We start from the raw sequence: 18,553 nt of genomic DNA on the forward strand, positions 1-18,553 counted from the left end.
TGTTGTGTTAGTGTGTATTGTGCTGCAGTGTGGTGTGATATGGTATCTTAATGTGGGGGGCTCTATACTGTGATGAGTGCAATATGTTGTGTGGAATAATAGTCCTGTGGTGACTGCAAATGGTATAGTGCAGGGTGATGATGTTCTGTTCGGTGGTGTGGTTTGTGTGGTATTATACGATGTACTGTATCAAGTGGTAGTGTATTGCAGGTGTAGTTATCTAGCGCTTTGTGTTCCTGGGGAGGCGCTGGACCACTTTTGGTGGACTGGGTGTGTGCGATGTGGTGTATGGGGGTGCCGCAGACAGCCACAGTAAGGAGCCACCAAAATGGGGCACCCGAAGCCCTGTAATATGTTTTTCACCCTCTAATACACGAACGCCACAGAGAAAATCTACGACTTTTCAGTTTTTTTATATTTAACAATGCACCACTATGTAAGCAAATGGAAAGTAATACTAGAATGAAATGATATAATTGAATAATCGATTATAAGGAAAGCCTGGACATTAAGAAAGGTGTTGCCCATCAATCCTTTGCCCATGTTGTCCATTACCTGGTAAAACTATTCTGGCAAATCCATGTAGTATGTCATAATTGCCCCTCCCCTCCAAATTTCACAACTGCATATGGAATGTCTGAGAAGCCTTGGGTAAATGTGAGGTGGAGAACTCATTGTTTCCCCCACCCTTGGATGTATGTGCCCCTGTGCTTGTGGGGTTCTCCATGCGTCTTAGTGCCAGTGCTTCTGCTTCTCCGGACACGATTTCCCCTCAGACTCCTGACCACCACCACCATTCACACACACCTCCTGATTTGCACCTTCCCTGTAGACATTGTAAAGCTAAGAACATATGCCTGAGTTGAGGACTACCAGATTGCTGTGCTGTTCTGAAAGCTTCCCTGGGAATACATTCCACCTGTTGCTTACCTTTGGCTTTGCGGTACATAACTCACATTTTGTGGCTTTCTATTTGCTGGCTTTATTTGTTTTAAGCTGTCCAGTTTGAGTTTGTCCCAGCGGCCTCACAATCTGCGGTGCGACTTCATTTGCGAGTCACAAAATGAAGTTGCTTCTTCTTGTTGGATACCGTTTTGCGAGTGGGAAATTGCGAGTCGCAACAACTCGCAATTTCCGACTCGCACATTTTTATCTACCTACATCTGGCCCTAAATGTATAGTTATTCACATTATTACAAAATTATCCTAAATGCCTCTAACATCTACATAGTGAAATCTTTAGCTTCGCCTTGACCAAAATGGACCCATTCACTTTAACATGATGCACATGGTATTGTTGTGGCTTCATTTCCTGTGATATGTAATGCCATTACACATTGATTTTAATAAGTAGCCTCCCATACTTTATGTTTTTTGGCCCTGTTTACTGCTTTCAGCATTCAGAACATCATTGAGATGTACCACTGACTGGTGGCGCTATCTAAAATTAAAGTGATTTATGAATGCTTATGTGAGTAAGTGCATTTCTTCAGGACTGTTTCCTTTGAGTATCTGTCACCCCCGTTAACTTGGTGAACTTGGCTCCCAAGGATTCTTCTGCCCCTGTCACTCCACCAGCATTCTTGCTCATGAGGCAGCTGAAAGAAACAAGCTTTTCTAAAGATAATAGGTCTAGCAAAAATTATGCTAGCTTGTGTGAAAACAGGCACGTACAAATCCATAATAAACTGAGGTCTATTGGCTTTGCCAGTAGTGGGTGTGGATAAGAGAAAAATAATTGAGCTCTTCACAGAAGGCATGTCGGAGATAAAGAACTGAACTGATTGGATGAACGTTACAGATGTCAAGTAGACCAACTCCCAGTCACTACCACCACCCAGCATTCGACAGAGCTCACCCAACACAGATAGACCCACTAATTTTGGTGTCCTAGCCAGAACCCTGCTTTAAATGAGTCCATCAGCCTGTTTGTGCCAGCAAAATTGTAGAGATGATTGTAAACCAAGTTTTCAAGAAGGCTGCCTCAAAATGGTATGAGCAACATTAGACTGATGAGCTCCTGGGAGCTTAGCGAATCCCTTTTCAAACGTGGTTTAGCAATGGCTGTTTTCCTGGTGTCTAGATAAATGCCCGGGGCTAACGAATAACTATGAAGTTCAAGAACTGGACTTTAAACGACGGGTAGAGTAGTATAAACCTAGCCGGGCACAGGTCCTGCGGAGTACAAGAAGGACGATAGCTGGCTAAAGATTCTTTGCGGTGGTCCTCAGTACAAGTTAAGAATATATTAAACCAGGCGGTAGGCAGTGTGAATGTTTCTTGTTGAAGGTTTTTTAGTATGGGAATTGTTTCGACTTGAATATTCTAACATATGAATCTTAACAACTTTCAGTTCTTTGCTCTTATTGGTGGAGCAGCTGAGAATATTACATAGTGGTGGACAATGCGGTGGGTAATTTGAATTCTGATAAAGAAAGGTCAAGTAGAGGCAGATTGGCAGGACAGTAGTTTGTGGATGTTGGTACTGAACCGCAGTGGATGCTTCTAGGCAATTATACTTAATATTCTCTTTTTTCCATTTCCCCCAAAATCCGGCATCACCTCCACTGTTTCACACTTTCTAGGTTTGACTTCTCATGGCTGTTCTTCAAAGCTATAGGCTAAATTGTTGGTTCATGCAACCAATTGTTGGCTCTGCTTGCATTGTTATGGCATAGTTTCTCAATATCCACTTCCCATTATCAGTGTTACCGACAGCATAACATGAATGTTGCAATCCCATGATCTTGGGAATGTCGAAGCTCATGTGAGAGATGCTGTTCTTTCCGAGATTTGTCCTTTTGGTATGTGAGACCATGCCTGTAGGACCCAGTGCATATTTGCCCACTTCCAAGGGCATTATCCTAAATATAATTCTATATTGACATATAGGTCAACTTTAATCATCCATTGCAGTGCATTAAGAAAAACTAATATGGGAGGAAGGTCATGAAAGAAAAATGTAACATTGATAGAAAGATGTGAGCAAAATAAGATTTGAACCCTTTGGTGGAAGGGAATCTTTGACATCTAATGAAATGACATTTTATGACTAATTTTAAAACCTCACAAGTTCCCAGATTGCAAAATTTGTGAAGAATATGTCAATTTGAATTGCATTCTCGAGACCTTCTTCTTTTTATTTCAGAACATGACTGCAATGTGCTGTAGCTTTTTTTGGTGTTCACTTGCGGTAGTAACTTCAAAGGCTATATATCAGTACTGTAAATCCTATGCCGCCCACGTATGTATTCTTGAAAGGATGAGAGTGACATAATTGTGTTCTGCACACCTTTGCAAATTTCTGATCACTCCTTCCTATTACTCTCCCTGCAGATAATTAATTATAGAGGAAGGAGCAGTGCAATGTCTAGCTCTCTTCTTTTGTAACATTATTGCTTCCAGAGGGAAAGGTCGCACAAAATGAGATTTCTTCCTGAAAAAAATAAAATAAAGAGGGGGAGAAATTTGAGATGAACCCTCAGGCTTCTCGAGAAAAATGACGGGATTGTTTTTCACCATGAAAAGAGTAGGAGTGCTACCTTAATTACCAGAGTTTAAAAAAAAAATGATTGGTGTGCCTGAAAGTAGCCCATGGCACCAATGCTGCTGTTCCATAAACTGTAAACTTCATACTTGTATAGCGCACTACTCACCCGTTAGGGTCTCAAGGCGCTGTACGCTTACCGCTGTGGAACCCCTCCTGGCTTTTCCCTGTGTGGTGCCCACTCCTGGGCAACCTCCAAGGTGAAGCCAGGCATCCCAGCGCTGTTGGGGCCGTTGTGGAGATTAAGCAAGCTATTCCCCAGAGTTACAGAGTGGGACCAATGAATTAGATTAGCCACCGATGCGAGAATTATCAGGTCCAAGGAAATTTAGTCCAAGACCCACCGAGGCGGGAATTGAACCCTGGTCCCGGGCCAGATTTCTGCATCAGGGTCTGCCGCTCTAACCATTGAGCCACACTTCTCCACTGTTCCATGGCTTCCATTGATGATGTATTCCATTTGGATAACCAAGTTACTCTTTTAATAACCTTGGAGATTCCAGTGGTAAAGCTGAGCAGTCAAAACGTATTCAGTACTCTAGGACGCCAAAGCGACATTAACACAGATTCTCTTTAACAAAGTGAATCAACTGTCCAGCCAGTGCTTCAACCTCATAGAAGGATAGTACTTTTAACCAATAAGTAAAAAGATCAGTTCAATTCTGATACATAACATAAATCATCATCATCATCAAACAGACTTTATTCGACTTTCAACAAGCCATAAAAGTATCAAATAATAGCACATTTAGTAATAAATATGTATAAGAAAAGTTATAAATAAATAGGGAAGGTAATAAAACACATCCTTAATTCATTCAAAGACAGGTATATAAAACTTGATAAATTTACATCAGTGCAAAATCGAGTTCCATTACAGTATTTTCTAGAGAGTGAGGAGTTTACCGGAGATTCCAGATATTCAAATAAAATTAGTTCAGTACGCCCATAGACTTCCTTACCGAGAGTACTGTACATAAAAAGGTTGCTAAAATTCCACACATTTCAATAGAGGATAAAATCTGTAAGCTGAAATCCGCGTTGCGGCACTGACGCAAATTAGTCGATCTTAAAAAAGGCAATAAGAAAAGTTTTCTCTGTATATCATAAAATTTACAAAAGAGGACCACATGCATTGTAGATTGGGGAGCTTTCGCATCACATGGACATGCTCTTAAAACTGTACTCCAGTCACTCATAATCGGAAAGGTTACTAGCCGATGGAAGATATTTAAGCGGAATCTTGTAAGAACAAATCGATCTCGGGGATTTACCACGCTTACTAGGTAAGGCTGGACTGCATCCGTCGACAGAATTAGTTGGTTAGACATTACTGTAGATATTTTTGATTCCACTTCCCATCTCTGTTCATCCAAGTGCTTCAAAGTCAGAGCCCTCAAATCTCTCCTGGTTGTTTTTTCCAGTGATTGTGGGTTTTGGTAATATGCTTCGCAGCCCATATTTTTAAAAAAGGTCATAATATATCTCAGCCAGGGAACTCTAAGCGAGTGTGTTAGATTCATGCAGTCGGATAGTATGGCCTGGTTTAATCCGGTATGCTCAGAGGTCCACACTTTATGCCATAATAATAGAGGCTGTATCTTAATTAGATCAGTTACAAAGTGGACCCCTAGTTCCGAATGTCTAATATACGAGGACGTGCTATTTGGTGCCATTAGCAGGTATCTGAGGAAGTCATTTTCCACCAACTGAATCGCATAACATAAATCAAATATTGTAGTACCTTATTGAGCCCAAGATATGATCCCAGATGGGTTTTAGCATTTATATATGACAATGGACCCCGTGACTATTGTTACAAGGAGGTGTGGTATTCTCGGAATTGCAGCCTTTTTTGGGGTCTGGATGGATTTGTAACAGCATATGTAAAACAGTCGCCGGTAATGAAACAGAAATGCAACACAGCAGGATTCAATGTAGCAAGTTTGTTAGGGAAAATGTATCCTAGGTGTTTGGCTCTGGTAGTAAACTGGACAGCTCATTGATCTAACACCCAGCTGCTGAGTTTACTATAGTTGATAAAAATCCCTTAATCTAGAATAAAAAACACCGAAGTCCCAATAGTCCCATCCAAATGAGAACAATGATTATCTTTAGAGTGACGCGTATCCATTGGCAGGTGTAGGTGTCTACCAGAATTTAGTAGTTGGTGTGTAATCCAGTTAAGGACCTAATGGGTCTTAATGGGTTTTAATTTGGGCATATGTAGTAACCAGTTGTCCTAATTGTCTTGTTCCTGTGATAGATATGAAGCTTGGGGCACACGCTAGGCTCAAGTGCTGCACTATTCTACGCTAGGAACTAAATTTTAGGTAGACCCCCAAAAGAAACTTCAAAGTGCAATATGAATGTAAGGGCTAGAAGGGGTGGGTCAAGTAGTTCAGGAATTAGAACCGCTGGCTCCAAGAAATGGTACCATCTCATGGCAGTTTAGGCCTAAGAAGAGAGCAGATATGGCCTCTCAAAAAGAACAGGGTTGTCATTGATGGTATACCTTCCACAGCGGTGAATCAGTGAAACGTCTCCAAAGCTCTAAGACCCAGACAGTGCCTTGTTTGTGGTCTTTCCCTTTTCTCCAAGGGAGCTGGGCTGCAGAATTCCCGTGGCACCTTGGTGACCTCACTTCCATCCACGTTTGTGAATCAGTTGAGCCGTGTGTGGAGCTTCCTGGTGGATGGAAGGTCGGCTCCTCTTTTTACAGGGCGGTCAAGCTCCAGAGAGAGGGCAGTCATCAGTAAAAGGTCTAGCCCTGCTAAAGGCTTGTTCTGTTCCCGTGCGGAGTGTCTCCTTGATGTCTAGATGAGAGTACCTAGCCCTTGTCTGAGAAGGCATATTTCCCATTTTCCCAGGGTTTTGAAGGCTCGGGATGTAGTAACAAAAGGCCAGATCAAGCTGAATTGGTCAGGTTCACAATGTATATTGTACTTAAACTGTGGCAGCTAGATAGCCCAAATTAAAAGCCAACAGCCAACAACACAGAAAGATTTCCTTGACAGGCAAAACCTATACTTCACAGTGAGCGAGCCGGGGAAACGTCCACCCACCAACTCCAGGTTCGAGGAGGGTGCAGCCCTGAACAAGAGAGACAGGCAGGCAATGATATAGACCATGCACAAAGGACATCTTAGAAAGAGACGACCATTTTGTGCCATCAGCCACCCAGTATCTCAAAGGGACATCATCTGTTCATAATACACATACACCCTGCATGCACCCCGCACACAGAGAGGCAAGGACTCCGCTTTAAAGTGAACTGGAACCAGTTTTATTAGGAAGCGTTCTCCTTAGATGGGTTCAGAGAATAAGAGCCTGTAATAGTGGAATTATTCCACTGCTACCACCTCCAGCCGTCTCATAACCAGTATCCACTGTCACTCTCGTTGTGGGTACACTGAAGAACAGCAGTGTTGAAATGTGTAGCACCTTCACTTACAGATTGTCGAGTTTGCTGGCCTGAAACCATGGAGGTAGGAAGAAAAAGTAAACCACCCAATTCAATGCAAAGTGCATCTCTCCCAGAAATCTCCAGCACATTCTTCCAGAAAACCTGCCTAGGATTCCGAGAGACCAAACAGTGTCCCACAGGCGAGCACTGATCATAGCGCTCAGTGTTAACTAAAATCTAGCACCATGCACTTAATTGCTATAAATATATTTGGAGTCGGATTCGGCTACAAAATGTGGTGCATACGTCTTATGTTTCTATGTATGTATCATGGTTTTGACAGCTCTGTTTCCCTCCTTATGAAACCAGTCCTAGTCTTCATATAAGTTGTGGCACTGGTTGGATAGTTTATTGCCTCAGTTTTACCCGGTCATGTTCTACTGCCTAGAGGAAGGTGTGACTTCTCAGTTTCCGTACTCCTGGAGGATGGTGCCCTAAGAGAGTAACAGTGTTATTGGTAGACCAGGAATACTAGTGGTAAACCATAGAAAACACTAACCTGCAAACATGAGTTGTCTCAAGATGTGCTATGGTCTTACAGTCTCCATAGTTGGTCATGTACCCTTCTCCTTAGAACTGACGTACAGCGTTTCAGGTGAAAACACTCAAGGATCCAAAAAATTCTAGTACAAAATCTAGCCAACATATATTGGCTTTGTTTTAGGAAGGGAAGCTAGATTAACAGATTGCAAGGGTATTTAAATCATCCTCCCTTAGTTCTGTGCTGGAAGTGGCAAGAATGTGCTTTGACTCACTGCTAAAACTGGACTTTTTTGCGTGATGCCAGTGAATCTAAATGATATTCTGAAAACTTGTTCTGCCTTGTGCAATACGAAGATTTTTATTGCAGTGGTCCAGTTAATCAGATTATACATAATTCCATTTTCTAGTAAGAATTATCACTTTGCTTTTTTTAAATTTACATTTTACTTTGCTTTATATTTGTGGCAAATGGTAACTCATACACTGACAAACAAGGTTTGCTCCTCTGGAAACTAGAGAACTAGACCACTCAAAGATTCAGGTTGCATTCTGCTGATGAAGGTCATTGCAAATCAGGTTCTTCCTAAAACGTTCCTTCAGCTTCGTCTGAAATAACCACAATTCTTCCATAATGGACAGGGGAAGAGTAAGCGAAGTAGCCCACACAGCTGGTGACCCTTCGTTCCACTGTTCATCGCCCAATTCTACACTTTTTAAAGCTGCTTGTTTAAATCAGTTCTCTAAATTAGGGTCCAGGTACACAGATTGATTTATCGATTTATCTGGTTGTCCAGACAGCACTTCAGGTTATCAGTCTATGTATTGTACATGAATTGAGGACTATGGTGCTCTTTAACTCTGGTGTCCTTTTCTGCAAGTGGGGAAATTGAGCATAGAACTGGAGGATGCCGCAGGTTTTCATTTTAAATCCTAGGTAGTCACCTAGTCACGGATTAATTAGTAAGTATTAATACATCTTCGGCAGAACTCCGTTATAGTTTTTTATGGTTACTGGCCTGGGTCACTGACATATCCTATAAAATGGCTACTTACTCTACAGATAACTAAAAGCTAAAGCAAAAAAAACATTTTATGTGGCAGGAATAAAGGTCAGAAGAGGGCAGTCGTCAAGTGAATAAACCGGGCAGGATGTTTTATGGATGATGATATGTTGTTCGGGATCGTGGTGGATAGTTTTGCTTTAATTACCAGTCTGTAAAGGGGTTGCTACCCAGGGTGTGTATTAGAAAATGTTTCTAGCTTGCTTGTATTGTCCCTGGCCATCATGGTGCTGAAACAGAGGTTGTAGTAAGGTATTGTGAGATTAATCTTATAAAAGCATTTATTTGGTTTGTGTCTAGCTAGGTTGTAAATGAAGGTGACCCGCACCTGGTCTTGACGCTTGAACAGTGAGTCTGTCTGTGTTTAGTTGCACCATACACCCACCTGGGTGGTGATCTGCTAGCTTACAGTGCACACATTTGTATACTGTAATCTAATTATTCATACAAGTGCTTGCAGGGTTCTGCTGGGTATCCTATTTTAGGCTACCTATATTGTAACCTCGTCCTCTACACAGAGTAAGCCTTGACTGCCTAACCTTGCTGTCTCTGGAGAGCCAGGTGCAACAATAGGGTAATTTTATTATTCAGATCGAGTGCAACAGTACTGGTGGCTCTAGGCAAGAAGTGATTAATGGCAGAAGGACACAACATACCACCCATTAACAACAGAACCCAAAGTAAAGAATTCACCCTTTGGCAGAGTCGTGAATAGGTCTTTGCCCGGAGCATTGGATTTACAAGGGAATATAATTGGTTCAAACATGTTTCTGAGGTCAGGTGTGGCTTATTGGTGGATGTAAAAAGACATCCTTTGTCTTGCACAAGAGGATACAGCATTCGAAAAGTGAGATGTTAGAGAAGAATGATATCTAGGAGTTGACCACTGGATAGGCATGGGTGGCTACATGCCATAATTGAAAAAGCGTGAGCAGAACCAAGTTGGACATTTTTTGTCCAGGAATAGCACTGGCAGCTCCTGATCACTAACGTGGAGTATTTTCACAGCTTTGTGTGGGGAATCAACATCTGATAAACTGGAAATGCTGTACCTAAGACGTAGGGGTTTTGGCAACTATGTGAATCTGGGGTCAGCACTTCAGTGCCCAGAGAAATTGAAGGTCAGGCTCGAGGTCCATTGGTATATGGATGACAAGAACTTGAAGGTACATGAATCCGACATTCTGGAATATTGGGAGGGGAGACATGTCTGAACCGAGGTACTTCTATTAATAGGGGCTCAACAGGAGAATACTTGGAGATACTGAGAGTCTAATTATCAGTACATTACTTTGGGCCTGATTCTAACTTTGGAGGACGGTGTTAAACCGTCCCAAAAGTGGCGGATATACCACCTACCGTATTATGAGTTCCATAGGATATAATGGACTCGTAATACGGTAGGTGGTATATCCGCCACTTTTGGGACGGTTTAACACCATCCTCCAAAGTTAGAATCAGGCCCTTTGTGTTTATGCTCAAGTCCGAACCTAAGTAATTGTATTAATAGGGGCTCAACAGTAGAATACTTCGAGGTACTAAGAGTCTGAATATCAGTACATTACTGTGTGTGTATGCTCCACAGGGACTAGCATTTTCGTAGTGTTTTCTTTGTGGTCTCAATATTAGAATGCACGGAGGTGCTGAATGGCATGATGGAGGCATATTAGTAACGCTGTTTTGCCTCTGGAATAGCAGATAATGCTTCAGCCTTGAGGTGGTAAATGTCTACAATCTGGGTTGCATTTTAGACGTGTTTTTTCTTCCTGTTGCTCTTCTTTATTTGTTTTCTCAGCATGTGACCGCAGTCACTGGCATCGTTTTTTTTTTATAACACTTGGTTTGCTTTTTTTTATTCCAGGCCTTTTGGTTGCTGTATTTGTTCCTCGTTCTTGGAACCACTGCTGATAAATTGTAAGTAGAAATCTGTCATTTTTTTCCCCGATTTGTTGAGCAAGCACCAAGAGCCTAGTGTGCTTCCTCTTCACTTCCTCGTGCTTCGTAAGACTCGAGCCTCTCCACTCTAGCTTGTCTTCACTCCACTGTTTGCACACTTCTGTCTCCCATATGTCTAATTTCATCACCTCTGCCCATCACATCCTCTTCTTCTACTTAATCTCTGTGTTCCTGTCTATCCTTGCTAGTAATCCCACAGCTTTATCCTGGACTAGCTACTCGTTTGTCTCTGTCCTACCTCCCTTGATGACCTAATCTCCAGATTCAGTTTCTCCTGTAACATCCAAGCTGATGAGATACCAAATCTTTTTCCCCTCTTCTATGCTTACCTCGGACACATGTTCCAAATTTCTGACTTAACATCCATATGTGACTAGATGGTTCTACATTTTCTCCTGCAACCTTCCCCGAAGTGCCTGCCCACCGTACAACCTTTCCTCACGACCCCCTTCCTTTAACTCCCTTTGTAGAAACGGTGGCATGCTTCTCAGCCCTAACATGTGAAAGGAGTGTTTGATTTCCAACATGTTACAGTTGTATATCATGCAGAATAATGCACCTAGTTTCCATTTCAAACCAGTGAAACTCATAGGCATCCTAGCGATGAGCTGGCCAGACTATTGTGGCAGTCTTCCCATTGGCCTTCCACTCTACATCTCTCCATTTGACAGAATCACTCTTCTTGCCGCACATATCATCTTTATTGTCCCACGTAACTACCTCACCTTCTGTCACTGACACCAGGATGAGCTATCTGTCAGCCTGTGGCTGGAGTGCAAATTTTGTCTTCAAACGTCGAAGCTTTGCATGGAAAAGCCTTCCTAACACGCATTTGCTGTTGCCCAACGCACCAGAAAACCCTGTTTCAACAACCAACACCTCATGGTTGTTAATACACCTCTTGCACCCTCCTTTCCAGTCCTTTCACATCAGGAGTCCACTTCTAGAAAATTCTCTCCTGTGAAAATCATATTTTATTTTCTTGCTATGATTTAAAATGTGATCTCGAAGCTCATCACTTCTGCACCTGCTATCACCCACTGTGAACACCGTGATTTAATTCCCATAGCTCTAGTAGGCTTAATTGTAATTAATTGCATATCATGTTTTTGCATCGCATCCATCATAATTTACACTAATCAATTCTCAATAATTACAATTTCGGGATATGTGCCTGATTGAAATGCTTCAGTTAACTCAGAAACCTTAATAATCAGGAGTTAGGACCAGTACACCATTATTAATCTCACTTTGTAATGCAGTATATTTGGATGATTGATTTGATATTCTAAATACATAATTTTATGTCTGGCATTAGCCAAGACGTTTTGATTTTATTAAATTTACATGTTTAATATACTGATAGGGGTATTTCAGCCAGCCCTCTTCTTCCATTGGTCTGTTATTGTGTCATTCACATTTTTCGTCCTCCCACTACAGCATACAGCATGGGGAAAAAGGTTAGCCCACTTCAGCTGTTGCTGCCCTTTCACAAGCAGCATATCCACACACAATGTAGTTCTTTTCAATGCCAGGGATTATATGGAAGATGTACTTTTAGAGACCAAAGTACTATGTTTTTTTGCTCGTGGCCTCAGTTTTATTTTGGATTGAGCAGGGCCCAGTAGCTTCCAAACAACAAAGTTTTGCAAAGCTTTTAAAAAACGAGCATTGGCAAAGTCAAAACCCTATCAGCCAATACCAGACCTATTGGGTTTGCCAATGCTCGTTGAGCTTACAGTGGTTAAGCTTTCACTTTCATTTTGGTTATTTATTGTGAATATACTTGAGCATACATCCTGAAGAAATACAATGATAATTGTTAGGCAGATAATTCGGTGTTTATTGTGTCATTCTCCTGAAATCTTTGAAAATCATGGAAGAAAGATCTTCAGAGTCTAAAATATTATACCATATGATGAGCGAAGGCAGCTCTCCAGTCAGTAAGCAGCTCGGTAGATATTGCAACTTGCCAGTGTCTCTGAATGTCTGGTCTGGTGAGATGGGTCTGTGACTTGGTATTCGTGCCTAATCTGCTCCTTTAGGCTGCCTTACAGGCTAGCAGAAGACAGGAAGTTGCGAAAGGCAACATTTTCCAGAACAGGAAATTGTTATATAGCTCACTTTTTCTTTCTTCCCTGTCACCATATCCAACAGCCCACACGTACTCCACTTTCACTGTTGATTCTGATTGAGTCATAGACTTGCATGCTTGCTGCGGTGTACCCTGGAAAGGCGATCCAGACATACATCACGCAGGTTTGGATGGTAGATCACAAAATGTCCCAAACGCCTCCTTGCAGAACCCATCTACTGGGAAACCCCTGCACCCAGTGCAGAATTTGAGCCAGTAATTCTGGTGGAGGCACCACCACCTATTTTTGAGGGCCGTCACTTATTTGTCTGCGACAGGCATTTACTGTGAGCAAAAGACACATATGGGAAAGACAGAGGAAGAGAAAAGCGAAAAAGCATCAAGCTGAAGCAGAAAGTTGAAAGCTGCAATGGTGAACTGAAGGGGCAGGGAGTGGCTGTAAATGAATTAAAGAGGCCCAAGATGGCTTTAGGAGTACTCTGCCTTAGCATTCTGTGCTCGCACATTTAACGCAGCAGCCGCATGTTTCAAAGGAGAGCTTTGAGCACTGGCACGTTTTTATTTGCAAATTAAGTACCACTCTTCAGTGCCACCCTTTCACATTGAGCCAAAGCCTGTCCATTGACACACCCCATGTGCAAACCTATAACCTGATTCAAGCACGTCATCAAATTTCTAATAAGCTGAATAATTAGCTAATATGCACGCTATAAAAACGCATGACACTAAGCACATAACACTGAGTGACATGTTTAGATTGTGTCTGTGTGTTTTCACGAAACATACAAAACAATTGACAAAACGGTTCGTCTTAATTTACCTGATGCTTCCCTTTGCCCACACAGTAGGCAATACAGCTAACATTTTGACTTTTCTTTTTATAGCTTTTGCCCAAATCTATCGGCTATCTCCACCAATCTGAAGTTGTCTCACAACGTCGCTGTATCCTTTGAAGAGTTTCAGGTGGTCAGGGGCAGTGTTGATGCACTGTGGGACAGTGAGTAGGGAGCCATTTTGCCATTACAAAAACAGCCTTCTTTGGGGATGAGAAGTGTTTCCTCTGCCACTTGTCGCCTAGACCCACGCTGCCTTAACTTGACAAAGTCTCTACAAGTGTTTGGGGTCGTCTTTTATCCGGATATTAACCCATATACATGCAGGCAAAGAGAATATCGAATTCTTTAAACAAAACTATAGAAATAATTTCGTCGAGGTACGGTAATTGAAGCAGATGTTGAAGGAGAATTTGTTTGGTCTTCTTTGGACTTCCTTCAAAAGTACATTGTGTGGCATTCTGGGTGCAATTAATATTCCAACCTTGGTATGTTTGATACTAGGGCCTGTCATGGGGGAGGTCTGCTAGGGAAGACAGAGGCTCAACACCAGTGGCTCTGCACTGCGACTGATGGTTCTAGGGTTCAGGAAGTGGCAGAAAGAGAAGAAAAACGGGGCTCCAACATACATTGTTACTTTCTATGTTTGCAGAGTCTCTAGTCCTATGGTAGTAAATAGGAGGCTGTTGAGGGGTGAGGGTGGACAGAGGCCCTTCTGTGTGATCCTATTAAGGAGTCAAAAAGGTGCTTGGTGTGTGTGTGATGGTATTTTTGTGAATCGAAGCCTGTGGCTTAATATGCAAGACTCGAATTGAGCAAACCTTCCCGTTAGGTGCTGAGATCAGTCTTGTGAAAAAAGATGCCAGATAACTGAAATAGGAAGCCATGACCCTCGCTCTCCTTACTATATAACTATGTCCAACTGCTTCTGGGTGGTAGAAGAGCTGTAACATGCCCTGCACCCTGTTCCTTCAGCTTAAATGGCAAGTGAAGTTAGAGAGAGGTGGAGAGATAGGGAGCAAGGGATAAAATATTGACTCTGTTGATTTGTAGTATATGTTGTGGATGCTCCTGTACGCTTGTGTGAAATTGTATGAAACAGTAGTGCTTTAAATGGGCAGGTACTGTCCGGTACGGAGTACCTGCACTTTGTTAATTTGAAAGTTAGAGTACCTTAACTTTTTACACTCCTGTAGTATATTTAACTTAAGGAGTACCGGCACGTCTCACAAGTAAGCAGGTACTCAAAAGAATGAGTGCCCGCACTTCTTTACTCCCATTTGAAGCACTGTGAGGAGAATGAGTTTCAGGCAGGCACGTTTCGCAGCAGGCCAGAAGGAGAAAGGTTTTCAAAAACTCAAAAAGCGGAATAAACTGCTTCTGAACTCATGAGGGCCACACGGTTCTTTGGGCACGTCTTCCTGCTGATTGCCACATAGCAACTTGCGTCACTTCTCTTTTGATGCAAGCTCAGAGTGGCCCTGCGAGAATGCCTAGACGTTATGCCTGTAACCCGTGGCGAGCAGGGGACTACTCTTTAAGGTCTTACCTACAGACTGCTTTTAGCTATATGTTTCCATAGACCTGCAGCGGGCAGCACCACTTCTTACAGTGGGCTTTGGACCAGTCTATTGCTTACCAGTGGTTGGTTCTCTTGCACTGTTATTTACTTGCTTTTAATTCAATATTTTTTCCTTCATTTCCTTGTTGTCCCTCCAGTATCGCATAGCTTCTTTGCTTTTGATTTGGTGACTTGAATCCTTCCACTGCTCACGCTGAGAGCTACTTTTTTCTTTTGCCTTCAGCACTCCAAGGGAGTACACATATTTTCTTAATCTCTCCCTAGTGTTTTGCGTTTCTCCTCGCATCCCTATGCTTTTGGGGGATGAACAGCATAGGCTAAAAACATTGGCAAAGCCAAAAAGCTCTATATTGGAAGCCAAAGGCAAGACCTAGTAGCTTTATCATTGCTTGTTTAAATTTTTTTGTCATAAAAACTACTGCATCCTGCCTTAAACCTGTGTGAGGTTATGCTTGGTGCACTCTTATCTCTAATGAGAACGTCCTCTAACTTCTCGTTATTATGAGCACCAATACCACCTCCAAACACCAATGGTTTCCTTTTTGTTGAAATAATTTTAGACTCTACAATGTGGTTATCCATTTGTCGGGATTAAAATCTCTCCGAAGTTGCCTCAATTTTTTCATTTAATTTGAAAAACATAGTTGTACCCATGTAATAATTTAATAATGCTATCTTTATTTTAATAATCCGATGAATTCCGGTTTCTTTAGCCACCCTACCACCTCCCTGATCACACTCCTGTATTTATTGCTCACAAACTGACACTGACTAAAGGTTAAAAAAAAAAATTCTCTCTATATATATAGATATATATTTTTTGTCAGTATTTTAGTGGGTCAATGTTTAAAAATACCATTTTGTTAACACTAATGAATGTTGTTGGCAGAGTGAGATTAAGTGGCCATGTGGTAAAAATCATATGCAGTTCAATTAAACCACGAGCAGGTGTTCACTTTGTAGCTGGCAATGATATTGAATCCCTTTTAAATTGTGTGGAAAGGCTCTAGATTTTACTTATTCTTTCAGATGTCCAACAAAGTTATGTTTTCCACATTAAGGGCCTGATTACAACTTTGGAGGAGGTGTTAATCCGTCCCAAAAGTGACGGTAAAGTGACGGAAATACCACCAGCCGTATTACGAGTCCATAATATCCTGTGGAACTCGTAATACGGCTGGTGGTATATCCGTCACTTTACCGTCACTTTTGGGACGGATTAACACCTCCTCCAAAGTTGTAATCAGGCCCATAATGTTGAGAATGCAGTCACAGGCTTCTGGAATCCTCAAAAAGGTGTTACCACACTTCTGAGAACTTTGATCTTGCACCTTAAAACACACACTGACACAAAGTAGCATTAATTGCTTGTCCACCCCCTTCCCAAAATTTGGAGACAGCACATCATGCAGGAAATGTGCCAAGCTACATCTGGTGATGGCAAAATTAGCTGTAAGGCCTCTCCCCTGTGCCACCTCCCACTCATCGTCTCCATCCTATTAATACTTTCCCTCCAATCCATTTCTTCTCACAACTATGACGGAGAAGGAATTCTGCCACTTGAGTAACTCTCAGCGTTACCTCTACAGGTTTGTTTTAGAGGCCAGTGTTGGAAGAATGTAGGTTTTTGAACTTTCTTCTACTTTCACTTTGAGAGCAGGTCACCTGATGCTAACATACCATAAGAATAGGTACCTCACATTTTCTAATAGGAATTCATTGGTGGAATGCATTGTTGGTAGCAGGGAAAGAAAGTACAAACATTCATTTGCAAATCAGAATATGCAGTTTGCACACAAACTGGTTTTTGAATTAATGCACAATTTGCGATGTGGCCTATGTCCTAACAGCCAGGGCCGGCTTTAGGGCGGTGCGACCGGTACAGCTGCACTTGGCTTTGAGTATGGGGAGGAGGGCACTGTGTTTAAAAAATAACCTGCTACGAGTTCCTTGTGTGTTTAATAGCTTTCTGGCAATAATATAAATTTCAAGATAACCCTGGTGTAGGAAAGAGCCCTTGTTGGCATGGTTAACCCCCCCTCCACCATACACAATTTGCCTGATAATGATGCCAACCTGACTGAGAGTGTGCTGGGGTCCTGCTAACCAGGCCCCAGCACCGGTGTTCTTTCCCAAAAACTCCACCATTGTTTCCACAATTGGCACGCAGTTAAGTCCTTTTTAAAAGGTACCCATGGCACCAAGGGCCCTGCGGCCAGGGAAGGTTCCTAAGGTGTGCAGCATTTACTTTGCCACCCGGGGGACCCCTCACTAAGTACATGCACACTGCCACTGTAGCTTGTGTGTGCTGGTGGGGAGAAAAAGACAAAGACGACATAGCACCCCTCTCAGGATGCCATGCCCACAAACTCCTGCCTGTGGCATAGGTAAGTCATCCCTCTAGCAGGTCTTACAGCCCTAAGGCAGGGTGCACTATACCACAGGTGAGGGCATAGCTGCATGAGCAATATGCCACTAGAGTGTCTAAGTCCATTTGTAGACATTGTAAGTGCAGTGTGGCCATATTGAGTATATGGCCTGAGAGTTTGTCATTACGAACTCCACCGCTTGATAATCGCTTCACTGAATACTGGGAAGTTTGGTATCAAACTTCTCAGCACACTAAACCCACACTGATGCCAGTATTGGATTAATTGAACCATGCACCCAGAGGGCATCTTAGAGATGCCCCCTGTATTTCACCCAATCCTTTAGTGCAGGACTGACTGGTCTGTGCCAGCCTGCCACTTTGAGATGAGTTTCTTACCACATGGGGTGAGAGCCTTTGTGCTCTCGGTGGCCAGAAACAAAGCCTGTCCTGGGAGAAGCTACTTCACACCTCCCCCCTACAGGAACTGTAACACCTGGTGGTGAGCCTCAAAGGCTAAGGCCTCCTGTTACAGTGCCCCAGGCCACTCCAGCTAGTGGAGATGCCCATCCCAGGACAAAGCCCCACTTTTGTCGGCAAGTCCCACAGAAAAAGTAGGGAAAGCAAGGAGGAGTGACCACCTCAGCTGGAACCACCTCTAATTGTCCAGAGCTGAGGTGACCCCCCTTGCAAAATCTTCCATCTTAGTTTAGGACAGGGACCAATAGGGTTACGTCTGTGTCCCCCTCCCAAAGGGAGTGGACACAAGAAGGGTGTAGCCACGCTCAGGGACAGTAGCCATTGGCTGCTGCCCTCTGACCCCTGTAACACCCCTAAATCCAGGATTTAAGGGTTCCCCTGAATCCAACTCATCAGATTCCTGGCGACCTCACCAGAAGAAAGAAGGACTGCTAAGCTGAAACCTCATCAGAGAAGACTCGAGACGAAAACTGACTGGGCCCCAGCCCTTCCGTCCTGTCTCCAGCTTCAAAAGCAGTGCAAAAGAAAGCAACGCATCCTGCAGGTCCAGCGACCCCTGAGAAGCCTTAGGAGGACTGCCTGCATCACAGAGGACCAAGAACTCTCTGTGGACAGCAGCCCTGTCCAAGAAGACTCTCCATCTAAGGACTCCAGAACCACCTAGGATCCGCATGTCCTGCCC

At 42.8% G+C, this 18,553-nt stretch overlaps 1 protein-coding gene across 1 annotated transcript in view; it reads left to right on the forward strand.

The window, feature by feature from the left end:
* SLC8B1 (solute carrier family 8 member B1) overlaps nt 1-18,553 on the forward strand; it is a 138,756-nt gene that overhangs the window by 62,467 nt on the left and 57,736 nt on the right. Inside the window, exons 4-5 of the mRNA XM_069214537.1 lie at nt 10,419-10,471; nt 13,493-13,549. Of these exons, the coding sequence (XP_069070638.1) occupies nt 10,419-10,471; nt 13,493-13,549 (110 nt within the window). The remainder of the gene's footprint in view (nt 1-10,418; nt 10,472-13,492; nt 13,550-18,553) is intronic.

This window comes from Pleurodeles waltl, chromosome 11 (genome assembly GCF_031143425.1).
Source record: "Pleurodeles waltl isolate 20211129_DDA chromosome 11, aPleWal1.hap1.20221129, whole genome shotgun sequence".
Lineage (NCBI taxonomy): Eukaryota > Metazoa > Chordata > Amphibia > Caudata > Salamandridae > Pleurodeles > Pleurodeles waltl.